This window comes from Lonchura striata, chromosome 27, assembly GCF_050655825.1.
Source record: "Lonchura striata isolate lonStrDom1 chromosome 27, ASM5065582v1, whole genome shotgun sequence".
NCBI lineage: Eukaryota > Metazoa > Chordata > Aves > Passeriformes > Estrildidae > Lonchura > Lonchura striata.
In genome coordinates, this window is record NC_140729.1 from 12043141 (window position 1) to 12068139 (window position 24999).

At 49.5% G+C, this 24999-nt stretch overlaps 1 protein-coding gene across 2 annotated transcripts in view; it reads left to right on the top strand.

Moving 5' to 3' along the window:
• The window catches only part of CRHR1 (corticotropin releasing hormone receptor 1), a 30529-nt gene extending 5954 nt beyond the window's left edge, over positions 1 to 24575 (top strand). The window contains exons 2-13 of one of the 2 annotated variants that reach the window (XM_021542298.4): positions 2360 to 2444; positions 12859 to 12978; positions 14124 to 14209; positions 15181 to 15287; positions 15627 to 15747; positions 16212 to 16365; positions 16603 to 16663; positions 18026 to 18098; positions 19123 to 19208; positions 20600 to 20735; positions 20927 to 20968; positions 21629 to 24575. In XM_021542298.4, coding sequence (XP_021397973.1) covers positions 2360 to 2444; positions 12859 to 12978; positions 14124 to 14209; positions 15181 to 15287; positions 15627 to 15747; positions 16212 to 16365; positions 16603 to 16663; positions 18026 to 18098; positions 19123 to 19208; positions 20600 to 20735; positions 20927 to 20968; positions 21629 to 21769 — 1212 coding nt within the window. In that variant the 3' untranslated portion in view covers positions 21770 to 24575. The remainder of the gene's footprint in view (positions 1 to 2359; positions 2445 to 12858; positions 12979 to 14123; positions 14210 to 15180; positions 15288 to 15626; positions 15748 to 16211; positions 16366 to 16602; positions 16664 to 18025; positions 18099 to 19122; positions 19209 to 20599; positions 20736 to 20926; positions 20969 to 21628) is intronic. The other variant, XM_085562151.1, reaches the window with a different exon arrangement.
• Positions 24576 to 24999: the final 424 nt, after the last annotated feature.

Here is a 24999-nt window from a genome sequence, read left to right on the forward strand (position 1 = left end):
CTGCGTGCAGAGTGGGATCTGCCGTAGCTGTGTGAAGACAGGTCAGGAGGGCGGAGGAACACAGCCCCTCTCTGGCCTGAGCACGACCTACTGCTGTGTTGGGGCTCTTGAGGTGAGCTTGGCTCCAGCCTAGCCAGGCTGGGTCCTGCTGGGCACCATGTGGCATCTTATAGAGCAGCAATGCTCTGGCACGAGAAGATCCTCAAGGACGGAGCTTTGACCTGTTCTCTCTGTAAAAGTGTGGAGAGGGGTTGTACTAACCCACAAAGAGCAAAACAGACAGGACAGTGACCAGCAATAAGAATTTTTTTCACTGGGGCAAATCCCCCTGCAGCTGCCACCATGCCTGTTTATTCCCCTTAAAATGCTGACAGGATTGGGACAAAACTCTGCCTCTATCAAGAGCTATGGCCACATAGCAGTAAAAGACTCAGAGCCTGTTAAAAAAGCTCTTAGTATTAGTTCTGTTTTGGGGATCCTTTTTTTCCTTTATTTCTTCCTTCTGTAGCTGTTTCAGCTCATTTACAAAGCCTGCAAAGAGCCAGTGACTACTCCATCCACACCCCTCTCTGTCTCTGGCTTGGTCCATGTGTTGCTCAGTGCCAAGACCTCTCTCTGTGTCTGGAAGGAGAATGGGCACTACCAGGCTGGAACAGGCTGGGATTAGGAGAAACACATCCAATTAACACTTGAAAGCCTATTCAGATAGACAAACCATCCCAGACATCTTTTGGGCAGAACCCTTCTGTCCCAGCTGCCAATGCCAAGAGCCACCAGGTGTGGTGACCACCAGCTATGGGCATCAACACAGAGGGGAGCAGACTCCCTGCACCAAGATTCCTCCCTATCTGGAGTTTGAGTGGTCTCAGCTTTCTGAAAGCAGACTCAGGAGGTGCTGGGCTTCTGTAAGACCAGCACCCAGGAGCTCCAAACAGCTCTTGCACCAGGGCAGGGCTGAGCTGCCAGATCCTCTGTGCCATCTGGATCAGTCACAACAAGGCAGCTATTCTCAGCTCCATTTATACATCTGCCTGACATCACTCTTGCTGTCAAAACCAGCTTCCCAAGGCAGTAAATAGTTGTTTGGAAAAGAGCAAGTGGGTCCTGAGCTTGTCTCTGTGTCTGAATAAATCCTGTTAATGCCTTGGTACAGCAGGAGGATGGCTGGGTATGCCAGCAAGGGCAGACAGTGTTTCTATGGCTCAAGGACAAGAGGAGGAATGTCTTCTCTGTGTTCAGAGCAGTTTGGGAGGTAAATGGCACTCAGGAAGGGGGGTCAGGCACCAGGAATCAGCCTGGCTGATGGGCAAGGCAGATAAGGTTGTCCCTGAGGAGCTGGGAGCTTGCCTGCATGCAGGAGAGGTGCAGCCCTTCCTGCCTTCAGGCTCAGGGCTGTTTCTCAGGGGATCTGTATGTGATGTCTTCTGGGACGCAGCTCTGTCATTTAATCAGTGACTTTTCTCCAGGGGCTTTGGTCAGTCGCTGAAGGTGAAAGAAGTGGAGTTGAGCCTCATCCACCATTAGTGCTGGTGGAGGAGAGGGGATGAGCCTGTGTCACCCTTTTCTGCAAAATATCAGGTCCTCTCCTTCCCTCATGTGGCACCGTGGTGAGCTGTGCCACATGAGGGAAGGAGATGACAGCACCATCCCTCTGCCATCTTTGCAATCCCTTCATCCTGGCAATTGCCTTTCTCACTTTTAGTTTCCCCAAACTCCTTCAAAGGCACAAAAATTCAATAATCATTCTTCCAAAATTGCTCCTTGTGCAGAGTTTTAGCAGAGCTGGGTAGATTGTGGTCAGGGCTTTCTGTCTCAATGGGAATGTTGGTGTTTGCTGACAATTTTCCTGAAAAAAAAAAAAGGCTTTAGCCAGAGCTGGTTGTCCATGGATCAGATCTCCTTAAGGATGTATATGAACATCTTTCCACTGACAGCTTACAAGGCTGTGATTTCAGTAAGGGATTGAAAATCCAAGCGTAGTGTCAGGCTCATCATGTTTCCCCTGTCTGCTCTCAGGATTGAAAGATAGTAAACCCAAAAGTGTTAATTAAAATGATAAATAGCAGAGGTTCCATGATTCAGCAGGGGCTGCAGGAGGGTTTGCTGAGGGGGATATTTGAGGCAGGAGAGGATCACTGGGTCCCCCAGCCTTCGGCTCAGATAAGCACAGCTTCCCTAGGAAGCCATCCTGTAAATGGTACATGTCCACTGTGCAAGCTTTGGGGGTGGTGCCCAAGCTTTGGGGGTGGTGCCCACCCAGACATGGGCAAGCTCAGATCTGACCCAAGGAGGCATTTCGGGATGGGGAAGCAGCATATTGCACACATAACCCCACCCCGTCTGCTCTCTCCCCATCCAGGCATTTCTCCTCTGGGATAGCCCGGTTGCAGCTTCCATCCAGGAGCAGTACTGCGAGAGCCTGCCACCCGTCACCAACCACACTGGTGAGTGTCCCCCAGCCCCAGCCCGTTCGAGCCACCTCCCAGGGGTCCAGTGCTTGGAAGAGGGTGTCAGGGGTGTCTCCGGACTCATCTGCTGATGCATGGATCCTTTCTTGGGAGGTGGGACACGCCGATGCTGCATCGCAGCCCTCTGCTGGTGCTGCTGCAGCCTCCTTGCAGGATGACAGAGGAGGCAGGTGGAAGGTGCAGATCTCAGGAGATGAAAATAGAGAAAATAAATGTCTGTTGGGCAGAGGCAGAGATGGACAAAGAGACATCAGGGCTGGCTGCCTGTTCCATGCCATGCCCAGGGACACCAGGACTTTGGCCTCTCTGTCCACCCTCCTCTACTATCCCCCTGCCCAGAGATGATGACTGGAGGTTTTGACTTTTTGTGGGGACCACGTCACCAGTGCAGTGTGGCCACCATGGCTCTGGGCTCAGCCAACTTTTGCCCCCAGCACTTCTACAGAGGTACCATTGAGCATTTGGGAGGCCACCAGTCACAAAGAGCCTCTGGGGACATGACTATGGCCAGGGCGGGCTCAACCCTGATGGGTGGAGCAGCAGAGTCATGTACAGCCCTGCTCAGCATTGTACATGGGTTTGATCCAATCAGGTCAGAGCTTGTGCCAAAACTGGCTTTTGGCCTATATTCAGGATGTGACTTGGATGTCACCTCAGCAGTGACAGGTCTGGTTCACTGACAGGTTTTGGGGGAGGAGAAGTGAGAAGTGTGAGGAGTGGAGCTCACAGGGACAAGGAGAAAAGTCCTCCCCAGCTCTGGGATGCTGCAGTGTTGATTTTCCATGACTGAGTGAGAATCAAAGCACACACCAAGGAACTCTTTGTCAGGGTGATGGATGGCCACAGGACTGGGCACTGACAGGTGGCCACAAGACTGGACACTGAGGAATGACCATAGGACTGGGCACTGAGGGATGGTCATGGGGACCCAGAGCTGAGGAATGGCTGCCCACCACCCATTAACACCTCCTTTTTAACAAATCCCATCTTGCCACCAGCTAATCCAGTGTCTGGCCAAGTTTAGGCTACCTTGACCTGAAAGAAGCTTCCCAAGCCCACGAGGTGGAGGCAGAAAGCCAGAGGACATCAAAAGCTGTCTGTGGAATGGCACTGCTTGGATGTCTGGTCAGACAAGAAACTTGGTCATCACTCATGTGCTTTGCTCCCTGAAGGTTTCATCTGCTCAGCGAGGGCCTGTCCTTGGCCATGTTAAGTTGTGATAAATCCCGACCCAGGGCAGCAGGCAGGTCCTAGAGAATCCTCATGCCCAGATCATGGCCTTTTCCACCCACTGCTGGAACCTCTGAAGCCCAAAGGAGAGGTCAGAAAGGTGGGAGAATTTCTGCTGTGGTTTGCTGATTGATTGCCCTGGAATCACCACCATCCTCAAGCACTGAGCGCTGCTTTCTGCAGGGATTGGGTTTGCTCAGTGGGGATTTCTCAGTATGATTACAGTCAGGATTTAGTGCACCTCAATGTCCATCTCACCGGCAGAGGGGAGACTGTGAGGCTTCAGATTTGCAAATTGTCCATTGTTTCTACACATGCAACCTGCAATTCCTGAGCAACTCATTTGGATGAGGCTGGCACATGTGAGAGCCACTTCCAGCTGGAGGAGGGGACTTAGAACAAGAGACAGAAGTGAAATTGTCTTAAGTCTGTTTGGGAAGTGGAATTCAGCACGAGTCCTGGTCCTTGGGGTTCATTTAGGCCCTGCCTGATGGAGACAGCAATTCCTATGGAGGGATATTTACTAAACTGGAAACTTTGATTTGAGCTATTTAACATGAAGAGTTGTTAGGGTGATGCTAATGAGAATTGCAGCAGGGCCCTGAGACTTAATTTGTTAATGCCTTCACAACCCTTGGGAAATGACACATGCTGATAGCACAAGCCCAGCAGTCTCACAGCACGTGGCTCATCAGGGGATCTGCTGGATGCATGGACAGGTACTGCCTCATGCCTTTGTGCAGCATCCCTCCTCCAAAACACAGCCCACCATGGGCTCTCCTCCTCTCCTGGGTTACCAGTCCCTTAATGTCTCAGTTTTAAAGACGATATGTAGCTGGACAGTGATGTCACCAGGGTGCCAGCACTCTCTAGGCATGTGCACTGAGCTGGAAAAGTCTCTACCACAGCAGTTGTGTGGAGGGTAGAGGCACACTGGGGTAATGCTGTCTAGGCTGAGGGGCTGCAGGTGATGCAAACTCTCATCCCAGGACATGGAACACCTGAGCCTCACAGAGCTCTCCTGTCCTGCCCTCTTATTGTGGCAGCAGCTCTCTGGCCACAGAGAGAAACAGACCTTTCCCAGGCATCGTTCTGGGAAAGGCTGTGAGAAGAGCAGAGAAAAGAATGAGAAAAAATTCTTATCTTCGCTTGCTGCACCTGGTATTGTGAACATGTAGAATGTGTTATGGAGATTTGTTTATCAAAGGGTGGTTTCTTAATTAGCCAGTGGTGATGGTGTTTTAAGGACCAATTAGGTCCACCTGTAGCGAACTAGGGTATAAAAAAGCAATGGGTTTCTTAATAAATAATAATTAATGCCTTTTGTAAATGCATGGAGTCTATGCTAATTACTACCTGGCCGGGGGCCCCCTTGCGCTGACATCTTATCTCCATGGTTTTACCCATCTTCCTTTGAGCCCCCAGTGCAGGGTGATATCCCTGGGAATTCAGGCTCATTGTGAGGCTCCAACTTGATAGTCTAGGTACCATCAAAAATTCCTGTCAGTGAGTCCCCGATTTTGGCTGGGACTGGGACACAGGGCACACTGGCACAGCTGGATGCTCCATCAGAAAGCTGCCTCCCACAGTAGCAGTGAAGAAGGAATATCAGGCTGGACTGATATTCCTGATATATGGACAGGTCAATGTGGTGCATTTGGGAAGTCAGGTCAGCTACACCCCCAAACATCTGCAAGCCATGAAAGTCTCAGATTAGGCTTGACAAGGAACACAGTGAGGATCAGCATCCCTTGTCTGGCGTGGATAGGTGCTGTCCCAAAGGCTCTCAGCCCATGGACTGGCTCAGACCATGGATTCCTCTGGCTGATGATTTCAACTCCTCAGGATCTGTGTGCAGCTGCTTCTTGCCCTGTCACAAAGTCCATCAGGGAGGGACAAGGTCATTTCATCCACTGAAGCAAAGCATTCCCTGCAGCTGCAGGACTGCTTCCCTGGGGAGGGAAAGGAGAATCTGAGAAGATGGGAAACCTTCTTCCTAATTAATAATGAGGCTTTTCCAAAGCAGCTCAGCAGAAAGCACTCAAGTGGTGCAAGCTTGGAGCACTCTCAAAGGGTTATTTTGCCATTTGTAGTTCTCAAGCCTGCATGAGTCCAAGGAGTTGCCACCCAATTGCTCACACCCCCCTCTGGTCCTGGATGCACAATCCACTTCTTTGAGCTTGTTATCATGAGGAATTCGTATCCTCAAGCCTCTGTGTCTGCTTAGGAGAGAGAGGGAAGCACAGAAAATTCCTTGTCAGGAAAGAAATGTTTCATGCCAGTGCCAGTTCACCTGAAGCAAAGAAAAATGACACCAAATCTAAGCAGAAAAAAAATAAATGTCTGTGTTTTTTTAACTGAAGGTTTTTTCAAGGGGGAAAGGGAGTGTAGCTTTGCATTAAATAAGGCAAATCTAATTGTTCCTTAGGCTAAGAAGCAGTGAGTGATGAGAATATATCCTTCACAGGCACTATCAGATAAGTTGGTAACACCTTTTGCAGTGGGTGACAATTTGACCAAGAGCCTTTCCACCCACTCCAGCTCAGCTCCCAAAGCACTGACACTGCTCTAGCAGCCCACGTGCCACTGCTCTCTCATTCACTCACTGACTCCCCTGGGGTGAGTCTGGAATTTAAATTCATAAAGGTCAAATTAACATCAGCAACTATTTTCAGTCTCATTGGCATCTCTCCCACAGAGGCAGAAATATTAATAAGGAGCTGAGCAAGGGTTAAAGATGCAGCAATGAGTCTAGGCAGGGACTAGAGGGAGAGACATGGTATTGGGTAGTTTTGGGAAACAAAATTCTCATTTATATGGAAAATCCCAGTGGATTTAAATATATACTGGTGTCAGTAAGGCTATTCTGCTCCATCATGTACGAAACAGGGATGTCAACAGCAACTCGCTGATATTTATAGACTTTATTGTAGTGGAGGAGGGAAGATGAAGAGGTTTTCCAGTAGGAAACTGGGTCCCAGTACGTCCCAGTGTGAGTAGCAGCTACAGCAGTTAAACTGTACTTTGGACTGGATGCAGTGAAGTTACTGCCAGAGACTGTTCAGTTGTAGCCAAACTAGAAGGCTCTGCTGGGAAAACTGCCAGGGAAGAACTTTGTTGTTTCACTCACCCACCACCAGATCCCAGCCAACCCCAGGGAATAAAGAACCTCCTGCCACACTTAGTTATAAAACAACTCCAAACACCCCGTGGTTCATGTCAGGAGAACAAGATAAGCCCCAGACACAACCCCCTACATTATATACATATATATACACACACATATATATGCTGTAAATCTGTACATGTATCATCATAAGTGACAATACTGAGCAGATGCATCAGATACCAATAGCACAAGTTAGGTTGATGTCTTTTATTTATTCTTCTCCAGAGCAGCAGCGAAGACCCGAGGGGATAGTCAGTGACAGTGAACAGCAACAAGTCAAAAATTAATTACAAAGACCCATAGCTATCATAATGCTTAATTTGCCTGGGTAATTATTTTACACCAAGGATCATGAAACTTGAGTGCTTGGGAGGATTTCTGGGGGTTTTTAAGGACTGGAGTCTTACAGAGGTAAATAGAAGCCCCCATGCCACCGAAAGCAGTGCTGGAGGTAGAGTGTAAGCAAGGATCTACTCTGAGGCAGCCACAGCTGCTCCCAGCCATTCTGAGCATCGACTCCTCCTCAGAGGGAAGGCAAATAGCTGCACCACCCCAATTTCTACCCCATGTTAATATAAATTGTCTACCAGTGCCATTTCCCTCAATGCCCCAAGATGCTACTCAAGCATTTAACATCTGAGTGACTCTGCAGCTTGACCCAGCCACCCCTCCCTGGCAGCCCAGCACCTGAAAGTAAAAGCATTCCCAAAAGGACCCTGTTTTGGGGCAGTAAGGTGTGATATGGGTCTTTCTTCTTCACCAATCTGGTGGAGCTGCCTGGGAGGGACAAAGAGGTTTTTATGCAATTTCACAGTTGATGTATCAGACATCACAGTGAATTTTATTTTGATTAGATATGGAGATGAAGCCCTGATTGCCAAATGCAAATATTGCAGCAGAGACACAGGGGACACTCTCAGGGAACCAGAGGCTTGATAATGCCTCGGCAGCAGCAGCAATGCGGTCACAGAGGACATCAGGGCTGGACAGAAATAATTATGCTTGAAGAAGAGCTCAGCACAGTGATATGAGTTAAGAACTTTCAGATGTTAGGCTCTTGAGACACCGTAGATAAATAACCCCATCACTCTCAGCCACAGGAATGAGCCTGTAGTTCAAATTTCCATCATCTCTCCTGGCCCCTTTGCATTGTAGAAGGGAAGAGAGGCTTCACCCTTCCAGCCCTCAGAGTTGTGTCTGTGCACAGCAGCAAACTGGGACATTGTGCTGGTGCACAGTCCTGCCCAGTGTAAAGCAGGATTCATTTACCAGCACAGTTATATGCTTTGCTTTAGTCCTCTTCAGAGCATCCCAGAAATGGCTTTATGGTATGATAATACTTCAGACTTCCTGGCACCAGCTCAAGAGCACTGTGGCCACACATCTGCTACTGCTGGACCAGGATAAATATGCTCCATCCTCCATTTGGTCAAAATATTTTGGCAGATTATCTGGGAGTGGGGAGCTTTACCCTGCCAGGTGTCACATGGCGCTGTGGCTTTAGCTCAGAGACATCTTGAAAGTCTCTGCAAGTAGTGGGAACAGACTGGAGAAGAATGCTTTCTAGAAGCAGATGGAATATTGCTACAGTTATCCTGAGACAGTTATTGTGATATAGTTGTCTCAGTGTAAGTCCCTGGACAGATGCTTTTTTTCTTCAGAAGAAGCTTTATATTGCTTCAGAGCAGCACAACTCAAAGGCAATAGGGTGGAAAGGGATTGGAGCAACCTCCCCTGTGCCACATTCCCTGTCTCAAAGTAGCACCTGCTCCTTCCTGCTCCAACCATGTTTCTGTGTGGGCAGAAGCCAAATTAGGGGAATTGAGAGCAGGTATGAAAATTCACTGACCTTCCATGCTGTAGATCTGCAAAGACCAAACCCGTGCTGCCAATGGAGCTGAGAAGCCGGAGCACTCATGTGCGGAAGCTGAAGACTAGTCCCCCTGCAAGCACAGATGGGCCATGGAGCAGGCAGGGAAGCATTTAGTATTGATACATATCATTTCCATGCTAAACAGTGCTCTGAATGCTTGGAGCCACTCAAGGGGGAGCTAGAGCAGGGAGTTGTGCTAGGCAAAAGGGATTTTGCAGTCCTCGTGGCACTCTTTGTCTTCACTGCTTTACTTATCACTTCCCCATCAGGAGGGATTTTTCTCTTTTCTGTATGCTGGAGAGAGCAAAAAGAGCAGCATCTGCTTTCTGCAGTTTTTCTTCATTAAGCCTTTCTCAGTGTGAGCCTGGGAGAAATATTATGGCCACTGACTAGATGAAAACCTGGTGAGACAGAGTTCCAAATGCTGCCAGTGGCAGCACAGGGGTGAAGCCCAGGGAGAGGTCCAGGAGCATCCGACAGCCTGGCTGAGTGTCTCCTCATCTGATGGAAGCCCCAGACCCCAATGTCACCCCGCAGCATCAACCCAACCCATAGGACAACGAGGGCTGAGCTCCTGGTTGTAGCAAGATTTCTCAGAGAGAGAGGACATGATTTATATTTAGAGTGAAGGTTGAGCAACCCTCAGCCTAAGGCCTCAGATATGGGCCTCAGCGAGGCCTTTGAAATTTATGACGCAGTTAGGAATTAGCCTGTGGCGCAGTTAGAAATTATGTTAAGGTGTGATCACAAAGTAATGGGCTTTCTGGGTGTGAATTAGTATAGGTCTGCAGTGTGAAACTTTAGCCACCTTAAGACAAAGACAAACAATGTTTGCTGGCCAATGATAGTGTGTTCACAATTTGTAAAATATATTGAAGTGTATATAAACTGCCATCTTATAAACAATAAACGGAGAACATAGCATTAACCATATTGGCTTGATCTGCGTTTGTCCTGTCCAGCATTCCCTATTTTATAAGAACTCTCTAGCTTCTCCTGGTGATACCAGTGCACCCTCTCTGTGGTGGGACTGGTGGGACCCACTGGGTTTGGCATCTGGTGGGATCCTGTCATGCTCTAACGGGAGTGCCAAACAGCATCCCACCAAGTGCCCTGGAGAAAGGTGGAGATATTAAATCCAGCCTCAAGCAGACACATCACAGAATGATGTACCTCTGTCTGGCTACACCATTTCCACTAATCTCTCTTGGGTTGATTATTAACGGCATTGCTGTGGGTTTGTTTTACTGGTGGAGAGTATCATCATTGTCGCTCTCTGGCCCTGCTGACTTTTAATTACTCACTCTTCCTATTTGTCCTCCCTGAGCAATGTCTGTCCGTCCCCCAAAACAAACCCTGAAATGCAGGAGGGGAACTGAGGCAAAAGAGTATGCAAAGAAAATGGAGTTTGTGCCCAGCCCTACCAGTCCCCGTAAGAGGCTGTGATAGCTGCAGAGCAGCCAGGGACATTAGTACTGTGTAAGCTCCATTTTCCTGTGCTGCATTATTCCAAGTGAAGCTTTTCCTGTCCCAGACATTCATGCAGCTTCTCACCTCAGCGGCTAACAGGGAGAGCACTTGCAATTTAACTTTGTCCGTAGTTCAAGTAATTACTGGTTGTTTTTTCCTTACAAGGATGAATGTTATCATAAAATTTTTAACTGTGACCCTCTATTTCTCTGTCAAATTTGGGTCAAAACAACAAAGGAGCTCAGTAAATTCAAATGGATGCAGAAAAGCACAGACACACATGTGATAAAAGGCACCTTCTTTCCTGCAAAATACAGACTTAAAACACAACTTAAAGGGAAGGTTGCCACAGCAACCCTACACATTACCAAAGCTAAAAACAAAGGTCATTGTTAAAATTAATTTCTTCCTACAAGCTATGGGAGGCAGAAGGTAACACTCACTATGCTCTGATGCTTCCCCAGCTTACATGCTTGGAAGCTGTTTTTCCTTGCTAAGATATTTGAAGACACTGAAAATGCTGAAAATTTTCTCTGAGAACATTGTAAAATAACAAGTAGCCAATTTTTTCAGATAATCGATGAAAACTAATATTCCTCCATAAAAACCTTCATCATCATAATCAATAGTATTTTGCTTTTTTTCCTCTGGTCACTCTTTATCCAGCTCCATCCATAGGAATTTTTGGGAAAGGCATTCAAATAACAATCACAAATCCAGGGGGAGGGGAAACGCTGTGTTCTCACGCCCAAGGAGCTGTGAATTGGGGTGTTTTGTATTAGGAAATGGCAATTTCTGTCTCTGTGCCAGCAGCACAAACATCTCCAGTACCAAGGAGTGTTTTGGACTGAACTCTGCCTCTTCCAGCATTTCCTGTTCACCCATTTCCTGCTTATCTGAGATTGTAGTATATGGATATTGTAGTCATTTTGCTTCCGACCTCACTGTGAGATGAAGCAGGGACACATTTAGCTACAGTACATGTTGTTCTAAATATACACAAATTATACATTAAAAAGCCTGCAATGTGGCCTACCTAATGCCTACATTAGTACACTTGTGTAGCTGGGAAAAGCCTACAAATCCTTGAAATCTGAAATTGTAGTTTTGGAGTTTTCTACCCAGGAAAGACTGGAAGAGACCAACATGAATGGCTGGGAAGGAGATTTTGCAGCCAGGAGGTGTGAGATGCTTGGAGAGGCTTAGAACCAGACTGGACACAGCACTGAGGAAGAGCAAGTCTGACTTATTGCCTGTTGTGGGGCTGGATGCCAACATCATGGCTGAAGGAAGGAGCAGGGCTGGGAAACCAGAGCCAGGGACTTAGAAACCAGGTGTAAAACTAAGTTTGTGCCAGAACTGGGCTTAGCCAGTAGTTTAGACATGACCAGAGTAAGAGTCATTGCAGGATATGAGGTCATAATTATGAAAGTTGCTAAGGCTTATGCTCACCGGAAGGCCCTGTGGGAAAGGCACAGCTGCAGGCTGCATGGTTGGAAGCTGGCTGAGGGGTGAGAGGCAGCCATGAGTGAGGGGAGAGGCAGCTGAGTGACAGCTGGAAGTGAGGTGGTGATTGCTGGAGGAACCCGTGTGCCACGGTGTCTGTCCTGGAAATGCTTGTCAGGCTCAGCTGGACACCGAGGTCAGCACTGGCCACCTTCCCAAACCTCAGGAGGTAAGGACAGTGGCTTTGGGTTCGGAATTCCTGAGCCCCAGGGAGACCTTGGCAATGATGACAAAGGCAAGGAGTCATCTCCTGCAGGGGTTTGTAATCCAACTTTATTTGGCAGCTCAGAAGAGCTACCTGGGTTGAAGGGTAAACAGTCTACAAGAGCAGCGTGCAGCCTCTCACACAGGCTTTTAACAGTGAGTGGTAACCAGGGGATGGCCCTACGTGAGCCAATGAGACCAAACAGGATTGTGGAAATCAGGGTAACATACATGAGGGAACACCAATGGGGAAAGAGGGTAGGAGGAGACCTGAATGTCTGGCCTATCTCTCGACGTCCCGCATGGAACCTTTCAGAAAGAAAGGAAGGGCTGCCGAGTGATGGACGGGCTCAGGGCGGGTCCTCAGAAGGGCTACATTTCAGGGGAGGAGGGAAAGGAGGATTGGCAAGGGAGGGCAGGACCACTTACATGGGGGTGCGGAATTAAACCGCTTAACCAACTGAACAAACTCCATAACACAATGCAACACCCGTGGACAGTGTATGAGCAGGAGGCTGATTGGATGGTAGGATGCATGGACAGAAGCATGGTAGCTGAGCCAGCCAGTGGGTGCCTTCTTTCTGTTAAATTCTGTTAGGTCTCAGTTTGGTTTCAGTTATGTCAGGTTGAAATTAAAGGTATAAAAAGGGGCCGATTTTACAATAAGGCAATCTCATTTGGATGCATAAAGGGGTCTGTGTTGCTTTGTTCCCACTGCTACAAGTCATGGCCGTGATGATTCAAGCAGCCCTTGCAAGTCTTTCACAGCCCCCATTTTGTGTCTGCCACGAGGGTTTTCTGGGGGCTGAGCTTGTGGTGACCCATCAGCTGGTGCAGCAGCCCCAGCTCTCCACACAAATCCTGACCTTCCAACAGCCTGGAAGTGGCCCATGGTGGCCCACACACCTCTGCTAACCCTGTGCACTTTGTCCTTGCAGGTCCCCAGTGCAACGCCTCGGTGGACCTGATCGGCACATGCTGGCCCCGGAGCGCAGTGGGGCAGCTGGTGGCTCGGCCCTGCCCCGAGTACTTCTATGGTGTGCGGTACAACACCACCAGTAAGAGGGGCAGCACTGCTGGGGACACAGCGGGCAAGGGTTCTGGGACACAAGGGACAATACACCTCTGGGAACAAAGCTCATCAACCATAAAGGCCCCAGATTTCAGGGAGGGTCGTTTCAGAGAAGCAGCTTTATAAGCAGGTCCTCCTGGGAGGAGGAGAGGGCTGATGTCCCCATCTTGGGGACACAGGCAGAGGAGTAATCCTGCCCTGCCCTTGGAGGTGGTACAGGGGTCTGAAGACCCCAGCTGAGCAAAGACTGGGGGACTTTGGATGTTGTCCTCTCCTGGCACAGGTGGTTGCACTGTCCCTGCCAGTGACATGCTGGCAGTAGAGGATGTAGCAATATGAAAAGTTCCCAAACTCATTGCTAGCATAAGGTTGTGTTTCTGACCACCCAAGTGCTACTTTTGATGAAAGAAATACCTTGCTTCTCACAAAAAAAAAAAACATAGATTTTTCCATCCTGCACATTCTTGCAGCCATGGAGGATGGCACAGACACACAGCTCCTGCTTTGTGGTGCTCTCTGTATTAATCACAACTTGAGCCTGTCTCTGAGCCCTTTCCCACCCCATCACTCTGACGAGGCTCACAGCTTCCTGTTAATGGAAGCCCAGTCTCACCCCAGTGCTGGCATTGCCCCACTGCTGACACCAATGACAAGACTCTCTGGGGTGCCTGGGCCATTCCTCCCCAATCAATCTTGACACCTACTGTCCTTGCTGGGAGGCAAAAAAGCTCCTAATTCAGAGAGCGAAGTGAAACTTCATGCTGCAGTCTCAGCAGAGAGCCTGGGCTAGCACATGATCACCCAAGCAAACAGCAGAATGAAAGGGAAGAAGAGTCAACTGGTGCTGCTTCTGCTGCATCCCTGTGGGTGGTGAGGAGGTGTTGGTGTCCCCCAGTGCCAAGGGCAGAGCTGTTGAAGACCCAAAATTCTTGAGTGGGTCTGAAATATTCCAATATTCCAATAGGATTTTGGTTCTGCAGTTTTGACCAAGGCAGTAACTGAGCTGCCTTCAAAGCAGAAGATGCCAGGCCTGGCCTGATGCCAGACATGGCCTGATTAGTGACATTAGGTCACATGCTTGTGCTTATCGTCATGCTCTGTTAACTCTTGGATGGGCATTCTCTCTTTCAGATAATGGGTACAGAGAATGCCTCGCGAACGGGAGCTGGGCAGCACGTGTCAACTACTCCCAGTGCCAGGAGATCCTCAGTGAAGAGGTAGGAGCTTGAGAGTCCCTACGCTCCTGGCAGGAGGCCGAGAGACAGATGATGGAGTTTTGAAAGGCAACAGCATCCAGGCCAGGAATGGCCCATGGCAGCTGAGGGCTGAGCATGCAGGAGCATTCCAGTGATAAAGTTGCACATGGCAATTATGACTCCTTCTTGATCTGTATTTTTATTCCCCATCAGAAATAAAGCCATGCCTATTTCCATCCCCATTAAAAATCCAAGAGGATTGCCAAGGTGAGGTCCCCAGGGCCTCTGGGTACATATCAGCCCTGTCACTTTCTTACAGCTCCCTTCTCACACAGCACTCAATGAAAACCCTGTCCTTCCCTGATGGCAGTGAAATAAAAAATATATTTAGGAAGCTGAAAGAGATAAAAGAATGGGGATCAAGTCCCCGAGTAAGTCAAGCCACCCCTTGAAGCAGAGGAGAAGTGATACGAGTTTTTAATTTGTGGTTGATATCAACTCTGGTATTTAAGATGCTGATATCTCTTGCCAGGAATGTTTTTTTCACTCACTTAATTGCTTATTTACCGATTAGATGAGTGCCTAACAGCAGGAGTGATCAATTAATTCAATTATCTTTCACACTTTCCTCTGCCCAAATTCATTCTAGCCTCTCAGTTGCCCCCAGGGCAATGGGAAATGAACTGAAATATAAGATTCTAGTGAGCTCAACTGAGTTCCAGCAGGGTTTCCCCAGAAAAGCATTTAGGATGTCCCAGCTGTGAGCTGCTCTGGTACAAGTGAGATGTGAAACCAGGCTGGTGCCTCTCCTTCCCACATTATCCCCATCTCCTTCCATTCCCACTGTCCTGTCCCAGGGTGAGCTCAAATGGCTTCCTGAAAAGGGGCCCAGAATTTGAAGTGCAGCTGCCAAAGGTGATGTGGTGGAGGAGGTGGGTTTGGGTTAGTACCAGGGCTGCTGTTGACTCTCTGCCCATCTCCCCTACTCCCAGAAGAAGAGCAAGCTGCATTACCACATCGCTGTCATCATCAACTACCTGGGCCACTGTGTTTCGCTGGGGGCCCTCCTCGTGGCCTTTGTCCTCTTCATGCGCCTGCGGTGAGTGACAAACCTGCTGCCGTGTTCCTGCAAGGTCATCTCAGGCAGGGATGGATCCAGCTCCTGTGCTTTGCCATCTACTCTGCCACAGCCACTGCCCTCCAGGCTGGAGGGATCCTGCCTATCTCAGGGTTGTCTTTCTTTTGCTGCTTTTTTAAAGCACCTAGTTATGGAGGCAGAGGGTCCTCCTTGGTGCCTTCCACCTTGTTGGTGCCCACCTCACCCAGGGCATGGTCCAAGCAGGTCACCCTTGTGGTCCCAACAGAGACACTCAGCTCTACACACAGCACTGTGCCCAGTCCCCCTCCTCTGATGGTGCCTTGTTCCACCCCTCTCCAGGAGCATCCGGTGCCTGAGAAACATCATCCACTGGAACCTGATCACAGCCTTCATCCTACGCAATGCCACATGGTTCGTGGTCCAGCTCACCATGAACCCAGAGGTGCACGAGAGCAATGTGGTAGGTGCACCTCTTCCAGGCTGAGCCCAGTCCTGAGCAGCTGGGGGGTGTGAGGACCCTGAGGATCACAGAAACGCAAAGTAGTTTGGGTCTGAAGGGACCTTAAGGATCATTTAGTTCCAACCCCCCTTCCATGGGATGTCTTCACTATCCCAGGTTGCTCCAAGCCCCATCCAACCTGGCCTTGGACACTCCAGGCATGGAGCAGCCACAGCTCTGGGCAACCTGTTCCAGGGCTTCACCACCTTGCCAGGGAAGAATGTTTTCCCTAAACCTACTCTCTTTCAGTTTGAAGTCACTAGGATGTGGCTACAAAAGCAACTTCAGAGAACAAATAGGGCTGGCTGGTGGCTGGTTGTCTGTATGAGAAACACGGATTTGCTTGCTCTGCCGGGCTCTGTGCTGCTCCGTGCATTGCTTGCACCACTGTGACAGAGCTCGACAGGCTCCACATCTCCTGACAGGTTTGGTGCCGCTTGGTCACTGCTGCCTACAATTACTTCCATGTCACCAACTTTTTCTGGATGTTTGGTGAGGGTTGCTACCTGCACACAGCCATCGTGCTCACATACTCCACGGACAAGCTCCGCAAATGGATGTTCATCTGCATCGGCTGGTGTGAGTGCCAGGTTTCCCCTCACCTAGCAGTACCCAGGGTTTAGTGATGGGTGATGCCCCCTCCAGCCTCTGCTCCAGTTCTTCTTGCACACAAAGAGCTGCAAAAAGGAGCAGGAGGATGGGATTTGCATGGACACCTCATCTCACTGGGTGGTTTGTGTGTGAGAAATCCTCTGTTACGGTGTGGTTTTGTGGCAGCCTTGCACTTCTGAGACTCACCTGTGTGTTCCCCTGCAGGTATCCCCTTTCCCATCATCGTTGCCTGGGCCATTGGGAAGCTCTACTACGACAATGAGAAGTGAGCATGATTGTTCTTACCCTCTATTCTTCTTTCTGTCCCAAATCCTCAGGGATCAGTTGTGTCAGGAATTCTGTCAGGGAAGAAAAAAAGGATAATATTTTTCCATTCTTTCTTTTATCCCACATCTCAGCTCTCTGCAGCACAAGCCCTGTCCTGCTTGTTTCTCCTCAAAAGGCAAATGTGATTTTTAAGGGGGAAAAGAGATTAAACCAGATTTCCTACAATAGGTTTACTAAAGGGAGCTGGGATTTAACCAGCAGAGATCTAAATTACCCTCACCTGAGCCATTTTCACAGGTACCTGCTGATGAAGGTCTTAACAGGTACCTGAGAGTTCATCCCAGAGTGGGAAGTTGAAAGGAGCGCATTGAGATGAATGGCAGCTTGTTCTGTTTTCCAGAGGTAGTTTTCCCTCCTGGCTACAGAAGTACTGTGCTACTCACACAGGCACTGATTGAACAACCCTGACAAGGTGCTCCCAGGACAGGGATGCACCTGAGTGAGTTCCTGCAGGGTTTGCTGAGGACAGAGCTGACCTGGACTTGTGTGTGAGGTTATGGAGAATCATGGAATAACCTGAGCTGGAAGGAACCCACACGGAACATCCAGTCCAACTCCTGGCTCTGCACAGACACCCCAACAATCCCACCCTGTGCATCCCTGAGAGCATTACCCAGAAGCTCCTGGAGCTCTGGTAACCTCGGGGCTGTAACCATTTCTTGGGGAGACTGTTCAGTGCCCAAGAACCCTCTGGGGGGAGAACTTTTCATCATATCCATCCCAAATTCCCCTGTGACACAACCTCAGGCCATTTCCTTGGGTCTTGCCCCTGTCACAGGGAGCAGAGATGGGGGCTGCCCCTGCGGAGGAGCTGCAGCCCCTGATGAAGTCTAAACTCAGTCACCTCTGCCACAGCTAAAAATTACAAATATCCTCAGTTGCTTCTCATGTGGCCCCTCCAGACTGCTCCCTATCTTCATGTCCCTCCTTTGGATGCTCTCTAATGGCTTCAGATCTTTTTTACATTGTTGTGCCAAAACTGCCCACAGGGTACGAGGTGAGGCTGCCCCCATGCAGAACAGAGTGGGGACAGTCCCTCCTTTGTGAGGAGGGTGTCCCTGCTTGTCCTGCAATAACCAGCTCCCACATCTATATGGCACCCATAAACACTCCTACAAGCCCACACGCACCTCCTTTTACTGAGTTCCCAGGGAAGCTATTTCACAATGGCTGCAGCAGTTTGAGTTTTAGTGCTTTCACCTCACAGACAGTGACTTACAGAGACTGTACAAGGACAGGAGTCTATTCAAGTTATTCCCATGTCAGGCTTGTCCCTGACACCACTGTCCTTGACTTGCAGATGCTGGTTTGGGAAGCGAGCAGGTGTTTATACTGACTACATTTACCAAGGCCCCATGATCCTGGTGCTTCTGGTAAGAGCAAAGTGACCTTTTGCATGCTAAATAGTCCTTCTGTGTGCAGGTGGGACACAGCTGCTCCTGTACAGGGTATTTCCCCCTCCTTTAGCTTCACTCTTCTGGGGCTGGTTCTGCTGCCCCACAGCAGCACTGGCCCTCACCCAGACTGCCCCTTGAGCAATTTTGGGCTTGGGGTGCCAAGGAGCCTGGAAACCTCACTCTGACAGGGGTGTCCCATCAGCAGACTCCAACATGCATCAGTAGGTCCCTCCATCCCTGCCGTGGAACTGTTTGGGTGTGGGTGGATGCTTTGCCAAGCATTTGAAGAAGCCTGGGATCCTTGACTCCATTCCCTGATCCTGATTGCACCTCTCTGTTCCTGGTCCCCAGCTGAGTAGGTGTGCTTGATCCAAGGGTCATGTGGATGGGGCTTTGCCTTTTGGGGAGGGACAAAGAAGAGCAGAGGTGGCAGGTCAAAAGCTGGGGGTCCAACCCTGTGTTTGCAGGGGGAAAGCCAAAGTTCCAAAACTATTCCTTCATCCTTGCCCAATGCTGAGAAAACTCAAGGGAGTAAAAATCACCAGCATGATGGAATAATTGATCCTGCTTCCCATTTCCCCATCAGGTAGCCAGGCCACTACTAATTCCTGCCAATTGTGTTCACCTCCAATGACTCCTTCCCATTCCCTCAGTAGCGATTTGGCAGCCAAGAGAGCGACCAGGCAGACACTGGATGTGATGACAGCCTTAGATTCTTCCTCTCCCTTTGCTTTTTCACCTCCAACCATTCCTCTAGCACTTGTCCTTTCTTGGCAATCTTTTGGCATGCCCTGCTGCCCCGATCCCATGACCAAACTCCTAAATCTTATTGTTCAAGTGTTTTTACAAAAGGCAGACATCCTCTCATGGTGCACGGAAGGCAATAGATCAGGTTCAAGAGGAAACATCCCCATTTCCCCTGGCTCCCCCTTCCCACCCATTGTAAAAGAAATGGGAGGAAATACTGAGGGAGCAGACACTAACCATATGTTCCTCCCAGATCAACTTCATCTTTCTATTCAACATTGTCCGAATCCTCATGACGAAGCTCCGAGCTTCAACCACGTCAGAGACAATCCAGTACAGGTAAGAGTGACCCTGCTGGAAGCCAACCTAGGAACTGGGTTCTCTCATGATTAGTGGGGATGGGAACAGCCCCATTAGCCAGGTAGCAAGGGGATGGGAGCATGGACAGACACCTAAGAGCACCTCAAATGCTCTTTGGAGGCACATGATCATTAAATCTGGCCAGGGAGAGCCTTGTGATGTAGAGTGTGGATGTCTATTTCTGCCTTTGAAGTGAACCCTTGGGATTTGAGTCTCTTTGCAAAAGCCTGTTCTGGTGGGACCTGATGAGCTCTCCAGGCTGGGAGCTGTAAATCCTGGCATAGAGGTGAGAATTAAATCACTGCTTGACAGAAAAGCAAAAGCTGAGGAAGCTGATGAATCGATGCCACTACAACACCTCCTTGTAAAGAAGAAGACAGTACTCCCACAACACAAGGCAGGAAGATTTAACCCCTCTTTGCCTGTTGGGGAGTATTTTGCAGACAACATAAGAGGTGCATGGTTAGAGCAGCTCCCTAGAGTACCTGGAAAAGAAGACACTTTGGGTGTCATCACTGCCTCTGTCTGGATCATTTTGTGGGCAGGAATTGGGGAATCTTGCTGTGTGCCAGGTCAAGAGAAGCTGGTTTGAGGTGGAAGGTGGCTTTTTCAGCTGAGAAAGGAAAAATTCTGGTTCTATTCTTGGGAAAGCTACACCAGTGAATGTGCTGTACTGTAGTTTTCCAACTCCTGTACTTGGTTCCTTCCAGCTCCTCCATGGCATCAGCCCATTTGTGTCAGGGATTATTATTCTTTCCTCTAAATCAGAGATGCAAAACAGGTCCCAGACCCCCTCTCTGCCCAGCTCAGACCCTCCAGGGATGACCATCTGTTGGAATCTGTCCATTAACAGGATTTTTAAGCAAAAAGTAATGAATTGGCATTGTTCTTGTCCCCTGATCCAAAGGAATAAGATGCCAAGCCCCTATCCTTCTCACACTCTCTGTATCAGCACTATGACTTTTCACAAACTGTACTTTTAATCCCATCAAGATATCAAATTAATTACCTGAAGTTAGGTTTCCACAAACTCACGTTGAAGGGTGTGAATTATTATACCCTCCTTAATTCCTTTTTAATTGCGCTGTAGATCAGCCAAGCAATCATTCCATGCCAGCTCAAGGTCAGACCTCTGCTCTCCACTGCCCTTTTCTGGCTGAAGAAGCAGAGCAGGGGCCCAGTGCTCAAACCATCCCAGTCCCTTGGGAACTGCACTGGAAAACAGCCCAACTTGGCTCCACCTCCCCTAGCCACTGGTTGTCAAGTCCCAGCAGACCAGTCCAAGCCATGCTGGTGCTGGAAGTGGGATGGGCAGAGTCCTTGTGCCCAGGGCTGCACTGTAGCAGCTCAGGTCCCTATTTTCTCCCTAGGAAAGCAGTCAAAGCTACACTGGTGCTGCTGCCCTTGCTGGGGATCACCTACATGCTGTTCTTTGTCAACCCCGGGGAGGATGAGATCTCCAGGATAGTCTTCATCTACTTCAACTCCTTTCTGGAGTCTTTCCAGGTAATGGTCCTCCACACTGTCTTCCATCCCAGTCCTCTCACCAAGGGATGTGGAGGAGCCCATCCTGGCTGATGCCTCATCCCACTTCTGCCCCCTCCCAAAACCAGACATCCCCAAACCCCAGAACTGTTCCAAAGCTCCTGGCTCAGGGGTACCTGTTGGCTGTGATTCTGCTGCTTGTCTCCTTCCAGGGCTTCTTCGTCTCTGTCTTCTACTGCTTCCTGAACAGTGAGGTGAGCAGAGTGGGCTGGGGTTTTTCGTGGGGGCCTAGACCCTTCCTTGCAAGCAGACAAGTTCAGCAAAAGGCTCTACTGCTGCACAGGGCTTGGAGGGTGTTGGTCCCTAATTCTCCACCTGAAGGTCTTCGGTGATCAGAGTCAGTGCTTCACCTCCAGCCCTAGCTACATCTTCAGCCCCAGAATTTGCTGATAAAGGAATGGCTGCTGTCTGTCTCCTCCTCTGGAGGAGGAAAATCCACCCCCAAGAACAGATGCTCTCATGGTGCACCTGTGTGATTTGGTGCAGCAGAGCCAAGGGTCCTCCCCATCCCAGAGAAATCCCTCTCCAGGGTGAGCTCCATACACATGTGGATTACACATGGATGAGGATCTCTCCCAGGCTCTGACCCAAAACACAAACAGCAGAAAGCAAAGGAGCTGAAAGTAGAAGTGAATCCTGGGTCCAGATATTTGGCCATAGGGCTCTTTCTTCTCTCTCCTCCAAATGCTCTCACACCTTTGCTGACTCAGGAAAGTTTACCCTTCATGAACCGCTTTGTTAGCAAATCACATATCATTAATCCATTTCTGGCTGGAGGACTGAGGAGAAGGATGGCTGGTGCCTCTGAACAGCCTCTGTGTGATAACCAAATGTCCCTCATTCATTTCGCCCAGGTGCGATCGGCCGTGCGGAAGCGGTGGCACCGCTGGCAGGACAAGCACTCCATCCGTGCCCGCGTGGCAAGGGCCATGTCCATCCCCACCTCCCCGACCCGCGTCAGCTTCCACAGCATCAAGCAATCCACGGCTGTCTGAGCCGGGAGCCAGAGGCCACACCAGGAGCCGACGTCTCCACTGGGACGTGGGGAACCCCTGGGAGGGGGGCACGGCACAAGACCAGGTCCTGCTGGCAGCCCCAGCCCCGCAAGGAGAGTATGAACCCACTCGGTCATGGGACACCTGCACAGCTCCTGCTCCATGTGCTGGGCAGGCCTGAAAGACAGGACAGCTGAGATGCTGCTTTGTCATCTCCCTGGCAGCTGTGTGACCTACTGGCATGGCAGAAAGAGCCAGAAGGACCTGGAGAGGTTGCAGGGTCTTTCTGCCAGCTCCATCCTGGGCATGATGTCTCAAGGTTTGGGCATGATTTATCAGGTTTGTCTGCTTTGAGGTGACAGGAAACCAGGTTATTGCTGGGACAGCTTATGGGGCTAATTCCCTGGGAAGCTGGGTCAGCCTTCCAGTGAGCACATGCTGGAATGTTGCTGGTGGCAGGGGAACCCTCTAGAGGAGTCAAAGTCCTGTGTGTTGGAAGGGGATGGATAGAGAGCCTTGGAATGACTGTAGACATTGCTTCATGTGGCTGTGTTTTTGCAGCACTGGGGCTGAGTCCTTCCCCTGTCTCTTGCTGTGTCTCCTGGTGTCCTGTAACTGCTGCTTGGTCTGACTAGATCATTTCTCATCTTGACACCAAAGGTGGGGTAAAGCAGTGGGGTGGGAGAGGGGAGGTAACTCCTTCTCCCATGGGGATGGATCCTAGGGGCTCTGAACAGCCACACAGAGTTGGCTTATCTGGAGGGAAGCACAGGAATTAGTTAAATTCTCTGGTTCATCCCAGATGGACCCACAGGTCTCTGCAAAGCTCTGGACCTCATGCTGACTCCATGTCCCTGCTCAGATGGTGGAAAGGAGAGGAAGCCCTGCAGTGGAGCGGTGGCTGAGGTCCCCAGATGTTGCAGAGGATGGATAAATATAATTATTCATAAATAATATAGCCAAGATAAAACAGTCGTCCCAGCTAGCTGGACAACGCCCCTGCCTACAGATGGGTCCAGGGGTCAAGTGGACTGTTCCGTCTCACCCCCCAAAATGTATGGTTCACCCCACACCCCTCCCCTAAAACATCAAGTGCCTGTAACCCCATTGGCCCGAGCCTTGTTCCAGCCCACCTTGAAGCTCCTTGAAAAGGGGACTCTGAGGGGCCGGACAGCCTCTTGGATCTTCTTCCCCTCTCTTGGATCTTCTTCCCCTCTCTTGGAACTTCCTCCCCTCTCTTGGAACTTCCCCTCCTCTTAGAACTCCCCCTCTCCTTGAGCATCTTTTTGTCTCTCCCCTCCCCCATCTCCTTAAGCCTCGCCACGTGCTGCGTCTGGCAGCTTGAGGCAGAACCTTTCTGCATCCCCAATAAACCTGATCCTCCAAGAGCAGCCTTCAGAGATCTCTCGCCTCAATTCACCCAAACCGTCCTGGGGCAGATATCGCTACACCCAAAGGCAGGTACAGGCCCTGGCTCTGCCCTCTCCTCCTTGCCCTGTTTTACCTGGGTAGATGGGCCCAGTGTCAAAGCTGCTCCTTGCTCTTGTGCAGGGGATGGGACTAAACCATCCCCATGTTGGGGTTAAGTGCCTTGGAGGAGCAGCAGCCTCCTTTCCTCCCTTCCCTCCCTTCCCTCTCTTCCCTCCCTTCCCATCTCCCTCCCCATTCTCAGGACTCCAGATTGTCCCCAGTTCCCCCTCGCTCATTGCCCTCTTCCATGTGGTCACCAAAAGCAGCTGAGCAGAGAAGTGGATTTGCCTTGACCTCTTTGGAGCCACCTTTTCCTTGTCCCATACAAGGTCTGGGGACGCAGGCAGGAGACAGATTACAGCAGGTTTATGGGCTGTCTGCCCTCTGCATCCCAGGGATTTTGCCACTGGGGCCATACAGGGTGTGGTGTGAGCCCCTTCACATTTCTGTGCCTCAGTTTTCTGGCTATAAAGAACAGGCATAAATGTTTCCTGCCCTGGGGAGATTTAAGCATCTTTGAAATTGCAGTATTTTGTGATTTCCTCAGGATATACCACCAGACAGGAATAAAATCTTGCATCTTTTTATTTAAAGAGAAGCATAAGAAAAAAAAACTCTGGGTTCTTTCTTCATTTGTGAATTTCAGTAGTTTGGAGCAAATTCCTCCCACTTCCCTCCCATTTGATTTTCTACCTGCAAGTCTACAGTGCAGCAAAACTGGAGACATCCCATTGACTCCAATAATCTGCTAGGAATAGCAACAGTTCCCAGTATGACACAGTGACCACAACAGGGACCATACCCTGCACATAGGGCACGTTTCAGTCTTTGTTCAAGTTCAGCCACTGCAAACAGTACCAAAACCTGCCCCTTCTTCAAAATATGGCTGTGAAAAAGACCCCATGAGTTATGCAATGGGAAAAGGGGCAGCTGCCAGCTCTATGGACACTTTCTGCTAGTACTCTACAAGGAGTAGATTTGCATCTTCTGTGTCATGGTTTCTCTGTTGGGTACTTTGGCAGGAGCTAATAATGATCTGCTGGCAATGGAGAAGGGGAAATGTCCCAGAGAGCTTCTTTTCCTCATCCCTGCAAGTGATGTTGCCAAAAAATGACATGCTACATGTTCAATTTTGACTTTTCTAAAGTGAGGTCTTTTGGTGGAAAGAAGCTGGAAATTGAAAAACCAAAGAAAGAAACCCAAACAGAAGCATCTGTGTTCATATCACTGTTTTTCTTTCTCTTCTTGGTGGTCTGCTCCAACTGATGTGACTTTGATTTCCATAGCTGGAGTGTGTATTCTCAGTCTTGTTTGATTAAAAATACTTTAATTCCTCTTACAAGGACTTTTGGAGCATGTTTATCTTTTGGAAAAGACAACCCTGGCATGGCCCCTCCCCAGTTTCCATGGGATCATCCTCACACTGCAGTGGGCTCAGCATCCCACTGGTCCAGAAGCCTTTTAGTCTCCTTTCTACCCCAACTCCATGTGCCCAGAGCATGGAGGTGGCTCTCCACAAAGGTATCTACACCATCTCATCCAAGAGAATTCCACACAGGTTTTCCAGACAAGTACCACCAGGGATGGAGAAAGTCCTCCAGGTTTTCCCCCTTGCCAGGTGAGCTAATACAGAATAAAAATGTAATGTGCTTCATAGCAGGAGGGAGGACCAATTAAACTCGACTTTAATTTCATACATCAATGTTTACTAGTGAAATTCAGACATAAACAGATTTCTGGTCAAGCTCTTCTCATGCAGA